The sequence below is a fragment of the Pongo pygmaeus genome, chromosome 18 (genome assembly GCF_028885625.2).
Source record: "Pongo pygmaeus isolate AG05252 chromosome 18, NHGRI_mPonPyg2-v2.0_pri, whole genome shotgun sequence".
NCBI classification, from domain to species: Eukaryota; Metazoa; Chordata; class Mammalia; order Primates; family Hominidae; genus Pongo; species Pongo pygmaeus.
In genome coordinates, this window is record NC_072391.2 from 34,963,882 (window position 1) to 34,986,899 (window position 23,018).

A 23,018-nucleotide genomic window follows, 5' to 3' on the forward strand; every position below is an offset into this window, starting at 1 on the left:
CTTGCCTTATTGCACTGGCTAGAATTTCCAGCACTATGAATGCAGACATCCTTACCTTGGTTTTGATATTAGGGAGAATATATTTAGTATTCCATCAAAAAGAATAAGGTTGACCAGGTTTTTAGATATTCTTTGTCAAGGTGATGAATTTCTGCTCTATTCCTTTTTCTTTTTTTTTTTTTTTGGAGAATTTTTATCATAAGTGGATGTTGACTACTTTTTTTCTGAGTTCCTTTCTCAAGAATAGGCTGACTTTTAATGTTTTTTTCTGGATAGATTGATATGATCACATGATTTTTCTTATTGGAAAACAGAAAATGGTGGGTTACGTTGGTTGATTTTCAAATTTTGAGCCAGCCTTGCCTCTGTGGCATAAACCCCACTTGGTCATGGTATATAATTATTTTTATATGTTGCTGAATTATATTTGCTAATCTTTTTTAGGAAATTTTGCATCTATATTCATGAATATTGGACTCTAGTTTTGGTTTTCTGTACCACTGTCTTTGTCTGGTTTTAGCGATAATAATAGCTTCATAAAATGAATACTGAAGTGTTCTCTTCTATTTTGTAGATGAGATTGTGTAGAATTGCTGTTCATTCTTTAGATGTTTGATGGATTTCTCCAATGCAATCATCTAGGCCTGGAGGTTTCTCTTTTGGAATTTTTAAATTATGAATTCAATTTCATTAATAGTTAAAAGGGTATTCAAATGACCTATTTCATATTGAGTATATTTTGGTAGTTTGTGCTTTTTGTGGTATTGGACTACTACTTCTAACTTGTCAGATTTATATTTATAGAATTGTTTGTAGTATTTTCTTATTCTTCTGATATCTTCAGGGTGTATAGAAAAGATCCCTGTTTCATACTTGATATGGGTAGTTGTGTCTTCTCTTTTTTAAGAACCAATTATTTGTTTCGTTGTTCTGTGGTTTTTTTTCTTTTTGATAATTGTTTTGTTTTCAATTTCATTTATTTTATTTCTTTTTTTAAATTTAATTTTAATTTTTATGTTTTTATGTTCTTTTTATGATTTCATCCCTTCTGCTTCTTTTTGGTTTATTTTACTTGCTTTGGGTTTTCCACCTGAGAGATTAGATTATTGATTTGAGACTTTTTCTCTTTTCTAATGTAAGCATTTAATGCCAGAAACTTGTCTCTCAGCATTGCTCTAGCTGTTTTGTAAATTTTGATATTTTTTATTTTTATGCTTTGATTCATGCAGAATTTAGAAGTGTGTTGTTTAGTTTCTAAATATTTGGAGTTTTACAATTATCTTTCTGTTGTTGATTTCCAGTCTCATTCCATTGTGGTCAAAAAACACGCTATATGATTTTAATTATTTTAAATGTCTAGAGGTTTCTTTTATGGCTCAAGATATGGTCTATCTTGATACATATTCTGTGATCAAATGAAAAGAAAGTGAGTCATTCTCACATTCTGTCTGCTGTCATTGCGTGGTATATTCTGTACAATGTCAACTAGATCAAATTGGTTGGTGGTGTTGAGTTCTTTTGTATTCTTTCTGATTTTTTTCTTCTGTCAATTGTTGAGAGAGAGGTGTTGAAATCTCTAATTATAACTGAATTTGTTTGTTTGCCTTTTCAGTACTATTAGCTTTTGCTTCACATATTTTGCAGTTCTATTATTTGGTATATGCTCATTCAGGATTGCTATGTCTTTTTGGTGAGTCAGCATGTTTATGATCACTTTATGTCTGTCTCTGGTAGTTTTTTTTGCTCCAAAGTCTACTTTATCTGATATTAATATAGCCACACCTGCTTTCCTTTGATTATTGTTTGCATGATATGCCTTTTTCTATTAATTTCAACTTGCCTATATTCTGTTTGAACTGAGTTGTAGACAGCATATAGTTGAGTCATGTTTTAAATGCAATTTGGCAATCTTTGTCTTTTAATTGTATTTAGATCACTCACATTTAATTATTGATGTTAAGTCTTTTATGTTTTCTGTTTGTTCTGCTTTTCATTTCTTGATTTGCTTTTTTTCTGCCATCCTATGGATACCCAAACATTTTTCAGAATTTCATTTGTTTTTGAGAATATCTCTCTGTATAGCTTTTTTAGAGGTTGCTGTAAGTTATATGTTATATGTGCGTAACATCACAGTTTACTGGTGTCACCAGTTCAAGTAAAGTGTAGAAACCTTGCCTCCCTTTATTATTCTTTACCATCTCCTTTTTATAAATTGTCTCAAACTTTTCCTTTACATACATACATCTAGAACCATATTAGACAATTTTATGATTTTTGATTCAAATGTCAAACATAATTTAGAACACTCAAGAGAAGGAAAGCTTATTGTATTTACCTATATCTTTGTTTAATGTGTTTTTTTTTCTTTCTGATGTTCCAAGATCGTCTCTTTTATCATTTCTTTTTTGTTTAGATAACTTCCTTTAGTCATTCTATGAAGATAGGTCTGCTGGTGACAAATTTTCTTATTTTCCCTTCTTCTTAGAATATCTTGATTTCCTCTTCATTCCTGAAGAATATTTTCACTGGTTGACAATTTTTTTCTTTTAGCCCTTGAACAATACTGTGTCTCTTTCATCTGGCATCCATGGTTTCTGATGCTGTCAATCACATTTTCTCTCCTATAGGTAAGGCATAAAATGTTCACTGATGCTTTCAAATTTTTGTTTTTAGCTACGCTAGTTTAATTATGAAGTATTCTGGCATGGATTTCCTTGAATTTATCCTGTTTGGGGTCTGCTCAGCTTCTTGAACCTTGTTATCCAAATCCTGCCAAATTTGCGAGCTTTTAGTCATTATTTCTTTAGGTATGTTTTTAGCCTCACTCTCTTTCTCTTCTCTTTCCAGGACTCTGATGACATGAATATTGGATCTTTTATTATATTCCAGCAGACCTTTGGAGCTCTGTTTACTTTTCTTTTTCAGTATGTTTTCTCTGCTATTGGGTAAATTTTATTGTTCTATCTTCCAGTTCACTGATTCTTTCCTCTGTTGTTTTCATTCTGCTGTTGAGCACATCCACTGAGTTTCTATTTTAGTTATTGTATTTTTCAGTTCTAAAATTTCCATTGGGTTCTTTATATCATCTACTTCTTTGCTGAGACTTTCATTTTTCATTGGTTTTATGTGCATTCATAATTCCTTATTGAAGCATTTTTATCATGGCTGCTTTAAAATCACTAGCAGTTAATTCTATCATCTCTGACATCTTGGTTTTGGCATCTGTTGATTGTCTTATTCATTTTGACATTTTCCTGATTCTTGGTATGACAAGGGATTTTCAAATGAAAGTTGGATATTTTTGTATTATGTTGTGAGAATCTGGATCTTCTGTTTTAACTTGGCTTCTCTGATACTACTACAAGAAGGGACAGGGTTGGGGGTAGATGGGCATCGTCTTGTTACTGGTGGAGGTAGAAGTCATGGTTCCCCCTTGGTCTCCATTAATACCAAAGTTGGGTGGAGGAGCTCCTCATTACTGCTATGTAGGGGTGGGAGGTGTAGCTTCCTACATGGTGTCCACTGGCACTGTGATATATGGCAGTGGTCTTGTTACCACTGGGCAATGGTGAAAGTCTGGAATCTCCAGTAGGCCTGCTCTGACACGGCCCCAGTAGGGAGAGAGTGGTTGTCTGGGCACTGCCAGGTTGGGATACAAGTCCAGGATCCTCATGTAGTTTTCACTGACACTGCAGAGAAGGCCTTGTAACTGTGGTTGGTGGGGATGAAAGTCCTGGCTCCTTGCTTGATCTTCTCTGGTACTGCCCCAGTCAAGGTGTGGTACCTGGTTACATCCTTGAGGGAGTGAAAGTTTAGGTTTTTCTCTTGACCTTTGCTGGCATGGGTGAGATTTGGGCTGCTGTTTTATTCTGTGGTATTTACCTGGAATAGAGCTATCATTATCTAAAAGTTTTCTGTCTTTCTAAGTTGCTTAGTCCTTTCATTAGAGCAGCTTTTTTTGGGTGTATGTCTGTTGGTGTACTGGATTGCTGGCTTCTTCAGCTCCAAGTCTAGGGATTATGAAGCAAAAAGAAGAAAGGAACTTAACCACTGTGTTGGTGTTGTTTCTTGGGTCCTGAGGTCCCTAGCTGGTCTGCCTTCTTCTCTCCACTTTTCAGTCTTATGCTTGTTTTATATATAATGCCCACAGTTTTTGGTCATACCTAGCAGGAGGAATAGGGACATCTACTCCATTATCCCAGAAGTGGCAGGCTCCTCAGTTACTTTTTAATTGACAAATTATCTGTATATTTTCATAACATATTTTGAATATGACTTTCATTTGCTACATGACTGCTGGTTTTAATTGTTCTCCTTTACAAATTTTATGTGATTCTTGATAGTTTGATATTTAATTTTTACTATCTTGCTGTAGATATTTTTAATGTAATCACCCCTAAACCTTTTTTTGCACATAACCCCAAACTGACAATCTCTTAGAAGAAGGCCCAATTAGCACATTTTTAAAATCCTCTCTACAGAGAGTTAGATTGGTGTATACATAGGGTTCAGGCATATGTACAGGGTTAAGTAATCATAAATGTTTTCTCATAGAATACTAGCGCTACTAGAAAATTAACTGAACATACATGCAGTAGATGTGTCATCAATGGTTATAGCAGCTCTTCTTCATCGATGCTGTTGTGTACTAAATTATTCCCAAATGGTTGCTGAAATAACTATAGAGGTTTGGGTGAATTATTTTTGTTTTCCAGAGTGCCTTGCATAGCATTAGGAAAGAAATTCTTATTACTCTTATGTTTTTTGGTGCCGTGAGGTGTGAGAGAATAGTGTCATGTTTGATCCTTCTGGTTACTCTGTTTCAATGACATTTGTACTGGCTGCTAACGTTAACGTGTGTGGCAGGGAAAGCCATTGTTTAACTCATACAAATGATTTTTAGGTTGGGTGGGGTATTTTAAAACTGGCACGTTTTGGAAAATGTGGGGTCTTCTTTCTATCCTCAAATTACAGTATTTTACTAAATTCAAATACTTTTCTCCAACTAATTGAGTATCTGAGAGAATGGTCATTTTGAATAAGTGCATCTTTTGACAAAATTGTTAAATGACCTTTTTTTGGCAGAATCAGAAAACATTTATCTAGAATGAAAAAGAGTAGAACAAGAATTAACTGCTGGCACGTAGGCAAGTATGTGTGTGTGTGTGGTTTTGAAAGTGATAAATTGTCAACAACTTGCTAGAAATGGAACAAATGGAAATGATTAAAAATGGCTGATAAAACTTATCTGTAAAATACTTTATCTTTGTGCTGTACATTTGTACTGTGTTAAAGGCTAAGAAGTAATTATAATAAACTCTTATAGTCTTGCCTTTTAAAAACTGATTGTCATTTTCTCAAACTGTGACTCACAGGGTGCTGGTATAGAAATCTACCCTGGGAGTCAGTGCACGCTGAGTGACAATGGGATCCACCACTGCAAAGAAGGGATCTTCATTAAGGTGAGCATTGGCCAAAACACCCACTTTTCAATGGATAGAATGGCTTCGCCTACAAATTATGCTTCATTAAATTGTTGGGTTCTATTTTCTGGTTTTGAAAAGCATAAACAGTATACACATTTCGATAATATCAGTAGTCAGTGATTGGAATCTCTTGTGATAATGCTTTGTTACCTATAGATCTGCAGAAATGACAGAGGAAATCTGTGTCACTAAGGGCTCAGACTGTGCTACAACATAGAACTAAGCATAGCTTTTCCCCTTTATTTTTAGAATAGCGTGAATAAAGAAGATTTTTAAAGCAGGAAATGTTGAATATGACAGTTCCTAAAACATTTGTTTTCATTGTCACAGGACTTCTTAGATGAACATTGTGACATTCCCAAGATATCCATGGTGAATAATATAATACATAATAATGAAGGTTATGGTGCTGTCTTGGTGAAACCTACAGTCTTCTCTGACCTGCAAGAAAATGCTAAAGATGGAACTGAAAGTATGTTATATTTAGTAATTTTTAATATAAAAACCAGACATAATTTATTTCTGCATTAAATGCTGATTAAGGATCTGAGTCTTCCTCTCTTCCTTCAAAAAGGTTGTTGGGATATGCATGGGCATGGAGAGAGAGAAGGTTGATAAAGCCATAACATTATAGAATGTGAAAGGAACTTTCAAGGTCAACTAGTTCAAATGTCATTCAAAGTCTTGATGTTGTGGTTTCTGCACAGTTCCCTTCTTATCATACTTAGCTTTCAATGAGGGTGGATGTGTGATATCAACAGGGGCTGTGTGACAGCAATGGTGGGTGTGTGATGCTATGGTGGGTGTGTGACAGCAACAGTGGGTACGTGACAGCAAAGGTGGCACCTCCTGGCATTTATCAAGGCTGGAGGCAGTGACATGAATGTGCCAGGTTGAAGGCTGTATTTCCTGGAGGGGATAGTGGAGTTTATCTCTGTTTTTACTGGTAGAAGTAAATGCATTCCTGTCACCTGCCTTTCTTGGCAGCAAAGGGGAGCTAACTCAGTGGAAATTTGTGAACTTCAAGCTATGATGTAGATCACTATTAAGTCTCGTCATAGAGAAGGATTAAGCATTGATGTAGGTGAGGAAAGTTTAAAGCAGTTTATTTATTTCATCAGCTTTTTCAGGTTGAAAGAGGAGTTAAAGGGTAGTCCTTGTCATTATTCAGGATCCACTCCAGTTACATCTCTGCAAGTTCTTTATTTCTTCACAAGTCTCACAAAAGTGAAATCAAGGTGTCAGCTGGGCAGGACTCATCTGAAAGCTCTGGCAGCAGAATCTGCCTCCAAATGCATTCATGTCATTCACTGGCAGAATTCATTCCTTTAGCTCATGGGTCTGAAGTCTCCATTTTCTTGCTGGCTGCTGGCTGTTTACTGGGGCTGGCACTCAGCTCCTAGAGGCTGCTCTTAGGTTCTTGCCTCATGGCATCCCTATCTCAGCAACAGAGAACATCCCTCAAGGAAAATCTTTCATGCCCTGAATTTCTCTGACTTCCTGTTTTGCAACCAGCTGGAGATAAATGATTAGCAATCTTAATTACATTGTAAAATTACAATGCAAAATTCTTCTGCCATTTAATAGCCATGAAAGTAATACCAGGGGGTGGGGATCATGGGGCCTATCTAGAATTAGCTGCTAGATTGGGACTTCATTTAGAAAAGTGGCACTATCTTATCAGTCTGTGCATCCTACCTCCTAACACAGTGCTTAGCAGATAGTAACTATCCAGGAAATGTCTGTTAAGTAAAAGTAATTCTGGGATGAAAAGGGTAAAAGAAGAGTTCAAAATTGGTGATCCTGAATGAGGGTCAGGGAACCTTGGCATAGAAAGCAAGGCAGCTGCTCATTGAGAATCTTATGGCAAACAATTTGTAAAATCCAGTTAGAGGACAGCAGAAATCGTTTGCCAAAAAAAACTTGAAAACTCTAACAGACTGTGTAGAAAGATATGTTTTAGTTGGGTTAGCTTGTATATTTAACTTTGTTATTATTTGTTTGTTTCTCCAGAAAATAAAGCACTTAAAATTCAGACAGGTGGAGAGCCAGATGTGGCTGAAAGAGTGGATCTAGAAGAGCTGATTCAGTGTGCAACTGGTAAAATGGAGCTTTATGTAAGAACTGACCCTTCTGAGCAAGTCGAGGGAAAATTGTAAATGAACTAATTGCTGCCTCCACACAAAAAGGCCAGATGAAGAAGAAAAGGTTGAGTGAACTGGGGTCACGCAAGCTGATGACAACTTAATGTCACAGGAGATGTTTGTTGGGATTGTGGGGAACCAGTTCAAGTGGAGTGGGAAAGATAGTTTTGGCACATTTCTTTTCTGACCACAGGGATGTAAGTAGATAGCAAAATACTGGATTTTGCACATGCTGCCATAAGAATCACTGTTGCCATTGTAGTTTGCTGTAATATCTGTATTTTATATTTGATTATTTGGGCTTGAGTGAAAGGTAGATTTATTTCCATTTGCAGATGTTGCACGTAAAACACTCCCCTTTATAAGAAAGATCATAAACACATATAAAATAGAAAATATTTGGAGATTGCTTATCTGAAAGTCTTGCTTTCTTATACACATGGTTCTCTCATATTAAGCCTGGTAGTAACTTTTTAGTGTAATTACCTTTAGCACTTCAAAGACGAGGAAGAAAGGAAGGGAATGCAAGACTAGTGCATAAAAATGCAGTAGGTGTCATATGTATAGCGTTCTTCTTAGAGTTGCCTTTTCATCCCAATTACAGTGAGTCTGATTTCCATGCTGTATTTGCATAATACTTGTCTTAAAATAAAAGCTTTTATGATTGGGAATGTATCTGCCTAATCAGACGTATTATTGAGACTGTCAATGGGATGCATTTTTTTGTTGAGCTATGCAGTCATCAAAACAGCGATAGACAGCACAGGAGGTTTGAAGCAGAAATGAAATGTGTTATTCAGAGCCAATGTTGTACATAGAGTATTTTCACTATTGCTGAATGTGAATGATTAAAAACAAGGTGTTTTTCAGGCCAAGCAGTGGCTCACACTTGTAATCGCAGCACTTTGGGATGCTGAGGCAGGAGGATCACTTGAGCCCAGGAGTTTGAGACTAGCTTGGGCAACATAGTGAGACCCTGTCTCTACTACAAATAAATTAAAAAAAAAAAAAATAGCTGGGTGTGGTGGTGCATGCATGTAGTTCCAGCTACTCAGGAGGCTGAGGCTGGAGGATCCTTGAGCCCAGGAGATTGAGGCTGCAGTGAGGTGTGATTGCACCACCACATTCCAGCCTGGGCGACAGAGCGAGACCCTGTCTCAAAAGAAAGTATTTTTCTCTTACCGTTACAGTATTCTGATTATAATACTGACACAGTCAAAATGATTAACTGTACAACCTGTATCTGCTGTGTGTTCTTGGTATCATATTGTAAAACACAGCTTTTAAAAATATTCGTATTTTAAAAACTGTGTGTGACATTAATATGCCTAATTATTAAGATTATAGTGATGAAATAACAAAATTGAATCCTGTTATATCTTTTGAAACCCACGATGGGCCATAGTGTCGGTGTCGCATATGTGATCCATTGAAGAACACATGGTATTTTGGTATCTGTTTTTATGCTTTAGAAAGAGTACTACATTTTTTCCCATGAAGTGTGGTTATATTTGTTTCTTAAATTTGAGTGAAAAATAATTCTTATTTTTTGGATGCTACTAAATGTAGGATTTGTGTTAAATTTATCATTTGATCATTGAATGGTATTTTTACTTTTTAAAAACCCTATCGCAAAGAGGTTTAAAAAGTAATGTTCATTTCTGCATCAGTTTCAGCCAAATGTTGATATTAAAACCTTCTATTCTTTTTTAAAATTTTTGCCTCTAGATGGGATGCCTTAAGATAAATACCACTTATTCAACTTAAAAAAACTTTTTTTTTTTTGAGATGGAGTCTTGCTCTGTCACCCAGGCTGGAGTGCAGTAGTGCTATCTCAGCTCACTGCAACCTCCGCCTCCTGAGTTCAAGCAATTTTCCTGCCTCAGCCTCCTGAGTAGCTGGGATTACAGGTTCATTCCACCATGCTCAGCTAATTATTTTTGTATTTATTTTAATTTTATTTTATTTTAGTTTGTTTTTGAGATGGAACTTTGCTTTGTCACCCAGGCTGGAGTGCAGTGGCATGATCTCGGCTCATTGCAACCTGAGTCTCCTGGGTTCAAGTGATTCCATGCCTCAGCCTCCCAAGTAGCTGGGATTACAGGCGCCTGCCACCATGCCTGGCTAATTTTTGTATTTTTAGTAGAGACGGGGTTTCACCATGTTGGCCAGGTTGGTCTCAGACTCCTGACCTCAAGTGATCCACCCACCTCGGCCTCCCAAAGTGCTGGGATTACAGGCGTGTTACCGACCTCAAGTGGGTCCACCCACCTCAGCCTCCCAAATCACATTGGTTTTTCAATTGAATTTCTACTTTATCTTGGTTTAGGTTTTGTAGATAAGTTAGTAACATTAATACCTTCCTTGCTCCTTTTTATAACATAGAGTTTTTCAGATTTCATTTCTATTTTAGTTTAAATCTAAGCTTATATTAATTTTTACTCACATAATTCGTTATAATGAGTAGGCCTACTTTGTTCTTATTTAAGTTATATGCAGTACATTTTGCCTCAATTATGGAGAGTTAAACATCTCCAGTGGTATAGCATAGGGAATTTAGGGAGTGCCCTGGAGGGGTATGGATTTGATATTTGAGATTAAAACACTGATGTGGAAAAAGGAGAGACTTCTGTGTTGACTAATTGTGTGTCCTGTCCTTATGGTCCACACTTACTGTGACCTTGAATTTACGGCAGGTAGCAAAATTCTATACCTTGATCTGAGTATTTTATTTCAGCTTCTTTAGATGTATTTCTCTTCCTCAGTTTCTTGTTGTATTATTGCACCATAGATACTAACATGAATATATTTTTAAAAACTGCCCAGAGATCATTTGATCTCAAGTGTGTATACTTCACTTTTGTGGAGTTATAGAAGGATGGTGAAATAACCATTTTCTGGATTTTGCTTTTCAGAGGGAGATTGAAGAAAGTTCAATAAAACACTGATGAGCTCATAAGAACCGTGTCATTCATGTTTCTTTGTAATTCAGTTTGCTGTTTTTACTCTTATTCCTTTCTGGGAAGTACATTCCACAGGCTTCTATGGAAATTAAGTTGAAATAAATTTTGATAATTGGGCTTTGATGCAAAATTTATGCATAGCATTTAATTTTATAACATTTTGTTTTATTCTGTGATTAAATATATATGTGTGTGTTTTAAAGTCTTATATGTGTTGAAGTGAACATTCTCCTCTTTTTCCTCACTATTTAATAGAAAAATATACATTTTTTTAAAAACAACAAAACAGGCATAATGTAACAACACTCTGAAAATTGCTGTTGCTATTTTCCCTTAATACATTGCAGAAAAATATATCTGTACATACAAATCCACCTTATTCTTTTGATAGTTGTGTTACAGTCCATTGCCAGAATTCCTTCAGTTATAAGTGATAGAAACTCAACTGAGAAAGGCTGTATGAGAGTTGGTTCCTGGAACTAAACATCTAAGGATAAGAGCTTGATTATATTTCTTACTTTTATAAGGTTTCTTGACAGTATGAGTTCTCTTTTCTTTCTTTTCTTTTCTTTTTTTCTTTTTTCTTTTTTTTCTGAGATGGAGTCTCGCTCTGTTACCCAGGCTGGAATGCAATGGCGTGATCTTGGCTCACTGCAACTGCCGCCTCCCAGTTTCAAGCAATTCTCCTGCCTCAGCTTCCTGAGTAGCTGGGACTACAGGTGCATGCTACCATGCCCGGCTAATTCTTGTATTTTTTTAGTAGAGACAGGCTTTTGCCATGTTGGCCAGGCTGCTCTCAAACTCCTAACCTTAGATGATCCACTCACCTTGGCCTCCCAAAGTCCTGGGATTACAGGTGTGAGTCACCACACCCCACCAGTATGAGTTCTTCCGTGTAGTTAAAGGGAACAAGTAAGAGTGAATACTTTACCACATTTCTTACACACATAGGGTGTTTAGCCAGTGTGAATACTTTAATGTCTTCTAAGAGAACATGGAAAAACAAATCTTTCCTATATTCCTACATTCATAGAGTTTCTCTCCAGTATGAGTTGTTTCATGGTTATGCAGGTGACTGGAATGAGTGAAGCCCTTACCACATTTCTTATATTTGTATGGCTTCACACCAGTATGAATTCTTTTATGGTAATGGAGGGAGCTGAAGTATCTGAAGGTTTTATCTCATTAATTACATTCATAGAGTTTCTCCCTAGTATGAGTTTATTATGATTATGAAGGTGTCTGGAATGAGCAAAGCCTTAACACATTCCTTATATTGATAGGGTTTTGCTATAGTTCACAGTTATAAAGGGAACTGAAATATCTGAAAGCTTTACCATATTTCTTACATTTATAGAATTTTTCTCCAATGTGAATCTTTTCATGTATTTTAAGAGACAAAGGAAAAATGGATCTTTTCCTACATTCCCTATATTCACAGTCTTTTGCTACTGTGAATTCTTTCACGTATTTGACAGGACCTGGAAAAACTGAAGACTTTCCACATTGATTTCATGTATAGGGTTTCTCTTCAGTGTGAGTTCTTTCACGGATTTGCAATGAATTGGGAAAATCAAAGGCTTTCCCACATACTGTACATTTATAATATCAACTTCCAGTGTGTGTTACCATGTGTCCTTGGACACTGGTGAGAAATGAAGGCTTTTCCACATTGTTTACATGTATATGTCTTCTCTCTGCATTCGTCACACTCTGATTTTTGTCCAGAATTAGGTATGATATGCCTCCAAAGGGAAGAATGGCAGGTGAAGGTGTTTCTACACACACTACTTTTGCATGGCTTTGAGGCAGGAAATTAAAAAGAAGAAAATAAAATAAGAAAATAAAAAGAAAAAGAAAAGAAGAAAGAAAAATAAAAGAGAAATATAAAAATAAAAAGAGAAATAAAAAGAGAAAAACAAGCTTGAAAAAAAAAACAAGCTTCTGTATTAGGTTGACTCATCCTAAAAGCAGTAACAGGCAAACTCCAGACCCAGGCAAAGTCTCAATAACATTATCTAAGAAGCCAGGGCTCCAAGAAATGTGCTCTGGAGAGTCTCCCAGCACTCCCTCAATATAAGGAGAAGAAAAACAAATTGTTTTTATTTTCCTTTCCCCTATAGTATGAGAAAATTTATGAGTTTATAGATTCCTGTTTTCTGTAACTACTAACTCCAAGTATTCTGTTTTTCATCTAAGCAGCACAGTGAAGGTCATAAGAAATGCCTGAGCAGGCCTGGATTGCTGCCATCTAGGCACTATAGCGAAGGTTATAAGATAAGCTCGTGCAAGGGACTTGAGCAAACCTAGATAACAGCCATCTAGGCCGCATAGCAAGAGTCACATGTAATTCTGAGTTATGAACCTGTCACAGCTTGATTAACTGCCTTTGTTCTGCTTCTGTACACTCGCTTTTGCTCCACTACACTTCACACCACTGTAAGCTTGCTTCAAACTAGCCAACCCCCTTTTAGAAGTGTGTATAAAATTCAAGTCCTGTCTTTGTTCTAGGCCCAATCCCTTGATATTAATCCCCTAGGTCTGAGTGCACTCAATAAAATCCTCCTATTTTACCTATTGATCTCTCCAATCTCCTGATTCTCACAACAGCTTTACTCCAGTAGGAATTTTCTTGTTCAGATTAAGATTTGGAATCTGGCTGAACATTTCTCCATGCTGACTACCTTCTTTACTTTCATACAGTCTTGCTACCATATGACTTCTTTGATTTCTCCAAGAATTTTTGCACTGATCCTTAGTGGTCTGGTTTTCTCATTTGTTTCCTATAGAAGCTATGTTTCTAAAAGTTTCCCACATCACATTCCCTATAGAGACCCTTTTGGGAAGGATCCAGCAAAGCCCACCCCTCCAGGGTGAAGTTACAGCCACATCCTCAAAGGCCACTAGTCAATTTCCCAGCTTCTGCAGTATCTGAATGGTCTCCCAACAGATCTCCTAGTACCTACAGGTTGCAGGATGATGGAAACCCCAGAGGAGCCTCTGGGAGTCTTTTGGAACAGAGGAGACCAATAAGTGAATAGGGGCCTAATCTGCTTTCTATCTGTATGGATTTGCCTTTTCTTGATATAGCATAAAAATGGAATTATGCAATATGTACCCCTCTGCGCCTGGCTTCTTTCAGTTAGCATAATATATTGGAGGTTCTTCCAAGTTGTAGCAATCTACATTGATTCCATAGCCAGGCATGAGTACTTTCTTTTTATGGCCTAGTACTATTCCACTTATGTACATACAACAATTTATTTATTCCTCTATTTATCCATTGATAGATATTTGGGTTGTTCCCATCTTTTTGCTGTTATGGAAAATGCTGCTTTAGGGAGTATAATTTTAAAGTTTTCTGCCTTTCCAACTGACAAAGATTAAAAATATTTACATTTTAAATTGCTTTGAATGTTATAAGATTTATTATTTGTACCAGTCACCAGTAAATATGTTCATGGATACTCAGATTCCAGTAGGAATTTTCTTGTTCAGATTAAGATTTGGAATCTGGCTGAACAAGATTGTGGACAAGAGCAGCCATTTTGATGATGGCCATCAACCAGTGAATCTAAATATGTGCTGGGAACTTTTTGTCTGATCCTGTGTTAAGTGCTGTAGATGGTAGGACTTCCAAAATAAGCATAAAGAAGAGTTGTTTATTACTTTACCCCACCCATTGCCCCAGCTCCAGAACCATTTATTCTGCAGAATTGCATGGGGTACAAGAAATATGAGTTTCTTTTTAAGCTATTTTTTATGAACCTCTTGATTTCTAAACATCTTTTATGAGGCAAATGATCCTTTAATGCATTATCACAGTGGCTGAAATCCCACAAAATTTCTTAGCTTCAAATTTGCTAGCCTGCTCCAGAACCATTTATTCTCCAGAATTACATGGGGTACAAGAAATCTGAGTTTGACTTGTTTTTAAGCTATTGATTATGAACCTCTTGATTTTAAACATATCCTATGAGGCAAATGATCCTCTCATGCATTATCACAGTGGTTGCAATCCCACAAAATTTCTTAGCCTCAAATTTGCTAGACAGAATAGCCTTTAGCCATTATCACATTTGCAGATTTCTGGGCAGCCATATTTCCAATGTTTACTTTCCATGCGTTAACGGAAGTTGTAAGCTGCTTCTTAAAAATTTATTTTAGGCTGGCTGTGGTGGCTCCTGCCTGTAATCCCAGCACTTTGGGAGGCTGAGGTGGGAAGATCGCTTGGGGCTAGGAGTTTGAGACCAGCTAGAGCAACATAGCAAGACCGCATCTCTAAAAAATTTTAGAAATTAGGAAGGCAGGGTGGCACACATCTGTGGTTCCAGCTACTCAGAAGGTAGAAGTAGGAAGATTGCTTGAACCCAGGAGTTAAAGGCTGCAGTGAACTATGATTGCACCACTGTACTCCAGCCCAGGTGACAAAGTGAGGCCCTGTCTCTTAAAAAAAAAATCGCAGGCTGGGCATGGTGGCTCACGCCTGTAATCCCAGCACTTTGGGAGGCTGAGGCAGGAGAATCACTTGAATCCAGGAGGTGGAGGTTATGGTGAGCTGAGATTGTGCTATTGCACTCCACCCTGGGAAACAAGAGTGACACTCCATCTAAAAAAAAAAATAAAAGCAATTAGGATCACATTTAAAATCTTATTATGTGGTGGTTTTCTTTCCTCTCCTCTCCTCCTTTCCCTCCCCTCTCTTCTCTTCTTTTCTATTCTTTTTTTTTGAGACATAGTCTTGCTCTGTCACCCAGGCTGGAGTGCAGTGGAGCAATCTCGGCTCACTGCAACCTCCGCATTCCGGGTTCAGGTGATTCTCCTGCCTCAGATCCTGAGTAGCTGGAACTACATGTGCATGCTACCACACCCAGCTATTTTTTTTTTCGTATTTTTAGTTGGGACGGGGTTTCACCACGTTAGCCAGGATGGTCTCAATCTCCTGACCTCGTGACCCCCTGCCTCGGCCTCCCAAAGTGTTAGGATTACAGATGTGAACCACCGCGCCTGGCCTGGTTTTCTTTTACATAAGCCTCTTCCTTTGTTGAAACCATAAGATCTTCCTCACAGTGGAGAATTCCGAAAGCTCCCAGCAGCCAGCAATGAATGAAAGGTGGAGGCAGGGCTGTCAGCAGGGCGGGGCCTAGTGAGCCACGTGCCTAGGCTCCCACATCACAATGGAGGGAGGGGCGTGTGGAAGGGACTCTGGGCCTGATTGGTTCCTGAGAACCAGGAGGGAGCTCTGGCGGTTGGCAGGGCAACCTCCTTCAGTTGGTGGGAAGCAGTGGAAGGAGGAGGAGCTCCCTCTGTGCTGTCTTCCTCGCAATTACAGCTTGTTGCATCTAGACCCATTCTAAATAAACCAAGCAGGTTCCCAAGGGACCCATGCAGACAAGTCAGCTCAGGGGAGGCGTCTGAGGTGAGGTGCAGGCTGCTAGTGGGGTGCAGCCCCATTGCCAGGGCTGCCCCTGCCAGCGTACCTTTGCTGGGAAGAGGTGGAAGTGCTGAGCTCTGCAGACTTGGAAGCAAGGGAAGGCCCAAGCTGCTGGAGAGAAGCCGAGCTACCCCATGGGGAACACGCTGAGCTGTTGCTTGTGCACCAACGCCAGCCCCAAGCGGGGCCAGCGCAGGAGGTCTGGAGAGCTGTCCTGCAGCGCTGACATCTATGAGGCAGCGTCAAGCAAAGGTGCAGGCCAAGGCAGAGAAGAGCGGAGCCGCCAGATGGAACATGCTGCTCCCTAATGCCAGCCCCAAGCAAAGACAGCGCAGGGTGCGGTGGGCAGAACCGCCTTGCAGCTGCAACATCACGGAGGCGGAGGTGGCAGTAGCGCCACACCCCACTGCTGTAGAGCCTGCTCCGTCGGATTTTGGAGCCCAAAAGGGCCATGACCTGCAGCATATCAGCGACCAGGGGATGCCCAAAGGTAAGGAGGCGGCTGATACTGTGCCCTCAGGCACGCCTCTGGCCGTCACTGACCCAAGGTCCCCGCTAGAGGCATCCACAGCCTTGGGCTCCTCCCTGCTGCCCCCAGCCCAGGGACCGGACCAGGCAGGAGGACTGGCCTTGCTTCGTGCCTGCCCACCCTCCCCCCGACCCCCAATTCTTTTTCCTTGCAGCATCTGGAGGTTTCTCTCCTCCTCCCTACCCCAGTGCTCAGTTCTGGCCCCTTTCTCATCTCCAGAGGCTGGCCAAAAACTAAGTTTTCAAAATAGAAAATGTACACTACAGATTTCATTCCTATAGAGGAAGTGTCTCACAGCTCTTCTGTTTAAACTTTGGTTGGCCTCTTAATTTATTTAAACGTTAGAATAATTAAGCTTCATGATGAATGTGCCTTTGTAACTGGAAAGTACTGTACTCTTGGAATATTCAAAAATTGTGAAAGAATGAACAAAGATAGTATGTGAATGAGTTGTACCTTTATACATAAAGCATGCAAGTACTTGTGAAAGTTTTTCCTTGTTTGGTGGTGTAAGGTAAGGCTCTGAGTGGTTTTACACACTAGGTAGTAGATGGGTAGTGTTGGATGAGAGCCCAAAATAGACTCTTTATATCATTCCTTAGGATTTATAACACATTTTCATGTATGTCTTATATATCACCTTGTCTCTACAAAAAAAAAAAATGTTTAAAGCTTAGCCAGCTATGGTGGCTTGCACCTATATTCTCAGCTGCAAGAGGATCACTTGAGCCCAGGAGTTTGAGGCTTCAGTGAGCTGTGCTGGCTCCATGGCACCATTGCACCACTCCAGCTCGGACAACAGAGTGAGACCTTGTCTCTTTACAAAATTGTTTTTTGCCTAAAACAGCTCTTTGTTTTTATATATTTGATATATGGAGCCGGTGTCTGACACTAATTGACCACAGCATCACTTGCTGCTGCAGACTTTCCCTGAAATGAGCTGCTAATAGCAGCATAGAGGAGGGTGGGTATATTTGATAAGTAGAAGGAGGAAGGCATGTGTATGATTCATCTACAAGTTGCATCAGTTTAGGTGCAAATTTTAAAAAGAAGTCCCAGAAACAGCCTGGTTTTATTCCACATACGTGGAGAACTTCTGTGATTTTTGCATTCTCCAGTAGAATTGGGACATTGTGGCCTTTATTTTCTTTACATTTATTGCTAAAAACTTTTCTCGACTGTTAAAAGTGATTAAAATGGATGTGTAGCTTTAAAAAGAATCTTTTCTACTCACCTAAACTATTACATTTTTCCTTCTTCTTCCTCTGCAGATTTTGCTTCTCACCATCCAAGGGAAAGCACACTCTTCCTGAGAAAATATCAAATGAGTGGTAAGACAATATTGTTTCTTCCTCCAAGCAAAAAACTACAAACTTTCTGTTTTGTGTATTACAGAACATATTTAGAGGAACTCAGATCTTAGTTAAAAATTTTTCAACTTTTCATATATTTACTTGTCTTATTTTAATGTGTGACATAATTTCCTTTAGTTGTCACTGTTCATGGAAACATGCAGACTTTGTGTTTACACAATTGGTGACATTTTTATCAATGCAATTAATTGGCCACATGATTTAAAGTAGTAGTCATGGATTTATGCCTTTTTCTTCATACATCTTTGCCATTTTTCGCTTGCTCCAAAGAGTACATTTTAATGATGAGTGATAAGATTTAGGCTTCAGCTTAGATTTCACTTGAACAAATCAAAAGAATCCATTGTTCTAGATTGGATCTGTGATTTTGGCCTCCTTTTTACACAGTGCTCTAACCACATGAGCCTGTCACATCCATGTTCATGCTACTCAGAACTTATTCATTCGAATGTAATGGAAATGTAAACATGGTCTGTGCTGTTTTCCAGGTTAGCCTTAGTGTGTGAAACTAGTGTAAAGTTTCCACATCCTGCTTGTTTTAGGATGAGAATTAGAACTGTAGGAGTTTTCTGTACTCCTGCTTGTTTTTTGTAACATTCTGCTAAATCTTACTTTATTTTCAAAAAAAGCCATACACCATGTTTTTCAGTTATTTTCACCAGCAAGAATACAAGAAGTGGGGGTTCTATAATAACATCTGAAGTAATGCAGCACAATAAAAAATGGGTTTCTCCCCTGCGTTTTCCTAGTTTGTGTGGACTTTCCCTGTCTTGAGCTGGTAACTTCTGGTTAGGATTGTTGTATTTCTCAGTTTCTTCCAGAGCCATGGGCTTCTCACACACAGAGTGCATGGAAGTAGAAGAAAACCTACCCCATGCCCGTGTCTCTTCAGCAGTGAGAAATGTGTGTCAGTGAGACCAGTTCAACTTCAAAGGAGGAGGCATTGTGGAGAACAAAGTGTGGCCCAAGTCCCCTTGTAGCTTTTATTCTTTGGACCTGTATTAGAACAAAATGATTTTGTGTGCTGAGGATACCATGTTCAATTAGGTTGGACACTCATTTTAACATTTGAGTTCAAGAGAGGCTACTTTTCAGTTGTGTAAAGACCCATTAATTTTTTTGGTAACATATTAGTAGATGACCGATAAGTCATTTGGGATGCTTGCAGGGATTCTAGTGCATCTGGAGATTGGCTCCTGGCCAGAAACTGGTTCTTAGAGCTGTCAGCTATTAGATCCTGGTAATGAAAGTAAGCTATGTGTAAATGTAGAATCAGCAAACACTACTGCCTAGGGGTTCAGACATACAATAGGTAAATTTTTTATTAGCTAACTTTCTCATCTGTCCTATATTTTGGCATTTCTATGAAGGAATATCTGAGACTGGATAATTTATAAAGAAAAGAGGCTTTATTGACTCACAGTTCTACAGCCTGTACAGGAAGTGTGGTGCTGCATCTGCTTCTGGCAAGGGCCTCAAGAACCTAATAATCATGGTGGAAGGTGAAGGCATCTCTCACATGGTGAGAGAAGGAGCAAGAGAGAGTGAGAGGTGCCGCCTGCTTTTAAACAAGCAGATCATGCCAGGTGCAGTGGCTCATGTCTGTAACTCCAGCACTTTAGGAGGCTGAGGCAGGCAGATCACTTGAGGCCAGAGTCTGAGACCAGCTTTGGCCAACATAGTGAGACCCTGTCTCTACAAAAAATTTAAAAATTAGCCAGGTGTGGTGGTGCGTGCTTGCAGCCGCAGCTACTCCGCAGGCTTAGGTGGGAGGATCACTTGAGCCTAGGAGGTTAAGGTTGCAGTGAACCATAATCACAGCACTGTACTCCAGCCTGGGCATCAGAGTGAGACCCCATCTCAGAACAACAACAACAACAATAACAAAAAGCTAAGAAGATTATGCTTGAACTCAGAGCAGGAACTCACTCATCACCAAGGGGATGGTGCTAAGCCATTCATGAGGGATCTGCCCCTGTGATCCAAACACTTCCCCACCTCCAACACTGGGCACTGCATTTCAGCATGAGATTTTCAGGGCATACACTTGCCTAATTTGTTTCGCCTTTCCTTGTGTACATGGGGATTCTTTCATTTTTGTGTAATAAAATATCTGTTAGGTCAAAAAGTAAAACTATGTCCTGAATGGTATTGCCTAGGTTTTCTTCTAGGATTTTTATGGTTTTAGGTCTAACATTTAAGTCTTTAATCCATCTTGAATTGATTTTTGTATAAGGTGTAAGGAAGGGATCCAGTTTCAGCTTTCTACATATGGCTAGCCAGTTTTCCCAGCACCATTTATTAAATAGGGAATCCTTTCCCCATTTCTTGTTTTTTTCAGGTTTGTCAAAGATCAGATAGTTGTAGATATGTGGCATTATTTCTGACGGCTCTGTTCTGTTCCATTGATCTATATCTCTGTTTTGGTACCAGTACCATGCTGTTTTGGTTACTGTAGCCTTGTGGTATAGTTTGAAGTCAGGTAGCGTGATGCCTCCAGCTTTGTTCTTTTGGCTTAGGATTGACTTGGCAATGCTGGCTCTTTTTTGGTTCCATATGAACCTTAAAGTAGTTTTTTCCAATTCTGTGAAGAAAGTCATTGGTAACTTGATGGGGATGGCATTGAATCTGTAAATTACCTTGGGAAGGATGGCCATTTTCATGATATTGATTCTTCCTACCCATGAGCATGGAATGTTCTTCCATTTGTTTGTATCCTCTTTTATTTCCTTGAGCAGTGGTTTGTAGTTCTCCTTGAAGAGGTCCTTCACATCCCTTGTAAGTTGGATTCCTAGGTATTTTATTCTTTTTGAAGCAATTGTGAATGGGAGTTCACTCATGATTTGGCTCTCTGTTTGTTTGTTATTGATGTATAAGAATGCTTGTGATTTTTGTACATTGATTTTGTATCCTGAGACTTTGCTGAAGTTGCTTATCAGCTTAAGGAGATTTTGGGCTGAGACAATGGGGTTTTCTAGATATACTATCATGTCATCTGCAAACAGGGACAATCTGACTTCCTCTTTTCCTAATTGAATACCCTTGATTTCCTTCTCTTGCCTAATTGCCCTGGCCAGAACTTCCAACACTATGTTGAATAGAAGTGGTGAGAGAGGGCATCCCTGTCTTGTGCCAGTTTTCAAAGGGAATGCTTCCAGTTTTTGCCCATTCGGTATGATATTGGCTGTGGGTTTGTCATAAATAGCTCTTATTATTTTGAGATACGACCCATCAATACCTAATTTATTGAGAGTTTTTAGCATGAAGGGTTGTTGAATTTTGTCAAAGGCCTTTTCTGCATCTATTGAGATAATCATGTGGTTTTTGACTTTGGTTCTGTTTATATGCTGGATTACATTTATTGATTTGCGTATATTGAACCAGCCTTGCATCCCAGGGATGAAGCCAACTTGATCATGGTGGATAAGCTTTTTGATGTACTGCTGGATTCTGTTTGCCAGTATTTTATTGAGGATTTTTGCATCAATGTTCATCAAGGATATTGGTCTAAAATTCTCTTTTTTGGTTGTGTCTCTGCCAGGCTTTGGTATCAGGATGATGCTGGCCTCATAAAATGAGTTAGGGAGGATTCCCTCTTTTTCTATTGATTGGAATAGTTTCAGAAGGAATGGTACCAGCTCCTCCTTGTACCTCTGGTAGAATTCGGCTGTGAACCCATCTGGTCCTGGACTTTTTTTGGTTGGAAAGCTATTGATTATTGCCACAATTTCAGCTCCTGTTATTGGTCTATTCAGAGATTCAACTTCTTCCTGGTTTAGTCCTGGGAGGGTGTATGTGTTGAGGAATTTATCGTTTTCTTCTAGATTTTCTAGTTTATTTGCGTAGAGGTGTTTGTAATATTCTCTGATGGTAGTTTGTATTTCTGTGGGATCGGTGGTGATATCCCCTTTATCATTTTTTATTGCATCTATTTGATTCTTCTCTCTTTTTTTCTTTATTAATCTTGCTAGCGGTCTATCAATTTTGTTGATCCTTTCAAAAAACCAGCTCCTGGATTCATTTATTTTTTGAAGGGTTTTTTGTGTCTCTATTTCCTTCAGTTCTGCTCTGATTTTAGTTATTTCTTGCCTTCTGCTAGCTTTTGAATGTGTTTGCTCTTGCTTTTCTAGTTCTTTTAATTGTGATGTTAGGCTGTCAATTTTGGATCTTTCCTGCTTTCTCTTGTGGGCATTTAGTGCTATAAATTTCCCTCTACACACTGCTTTGAATGCATCCCAGAGATTCTGGTATGTTGTGTCTTGGTTCTCGTTGGTTTCAAAGAACATCTTTATTTTTGCCTTCGTTTCGTTATGTACCCAGTAGTCATTCAGGAGCAGGTTGTTCAGTTTCCATGTAGTTGAGCGGTTTTGAGTGAGATTCTTAATCCTGAGTTCTAGCTTGATTGCACTGTGATCTGAGAGATAGTTTGTTATAATTTCTGTTCTTTTACATTTATTGAGGAGAGCTTTACTTCCAAGTATATGGTCAGTTTTGGAATAGGTGCAAGGACTTCATGTCTAAAACACCAAAAGCAATGGCCACAAAAGCCAAAATTGACAAATGGGATCTAATTAAACTAAAGAGCTTCTGCACAGCAAAGGAAACTACCATCAGAGTGAACAGGCAACCTACAAAATGGGAGAAAATTTTCGCAACCTACTCATCTGACAAAGGGCTAATATCCAGAATCTACAATGAACTCCAACAAATTTACAAGAAAAAAACAAACAACCCCATTAAAAAGTGGGCGAAGGACATGAACAGACACTTCTCAAAAGAAGACATTTATGCAGCCAAAAAACACATGAAAAAATGCTCACCGTCACTGGCCATCAGAGAAATGCAAATCAAAACCACAATGAGATACCATCTCACACCAGTTAGAATGGCAATCATTAAAAAGTCAGGAAACAACAGGTGCTGGAGAGGATGTGGAGAAATAGGAACACTTTTACACTCTTGGTGGGACTGTAAACTAGTTCAACCCTTGTGGGAAGTCAGTGTAGCGATTCCTCAGGGATCTAGAACTAGAAATTCCATTTGACCCAGCCATCCCATTACTGGGTATATACCCAAAGGACTATAAATC

At 38.7% G+C, this 23,018-nt stretch overlaps 1 protein-coding gene and 1 pseudogene across 3 annotated transcripts in view; both read left to right on the top strand.

Annotated features, from left to right (window-relative positions):
* The window catches only part of LOC129015131 (vacuolar protein sorting-associated protein 35-like), a 98,795-nt pseudogene that overhangs the window by 24,753 nt on the left and 51,024 nt on the right, over positions 1–23,018 (top strand).
* LOC129015230 (cyclin-Y-like protein 1B) overlaps positions 15,803–23,018 on the top strand; it is a 33,138-nt gene continuing 25,922 nt past the window's right edge. Inside the window, exons 1-2 of one of the 3 annotated variants that reach the window (XM_054452851.2) lie at positions 15,803–16,517; positions 17,828–17,887. In XM_054452851.2, coding sequence (XP_054308826.1) covers positions 16,259–16,517; positions 17,828–17,887 — 319 coding nt within the window. In that variant the 5' untranslated portion in view covers positions 15,803–16,258. The remainder of the gene's footprint in view (positions 16,518–17,827; positions 17,888–23,018) is intronic. The other 2 variants (XM_054452850.1, XM_054452852.2) reach the window with 2 other exon arrangements.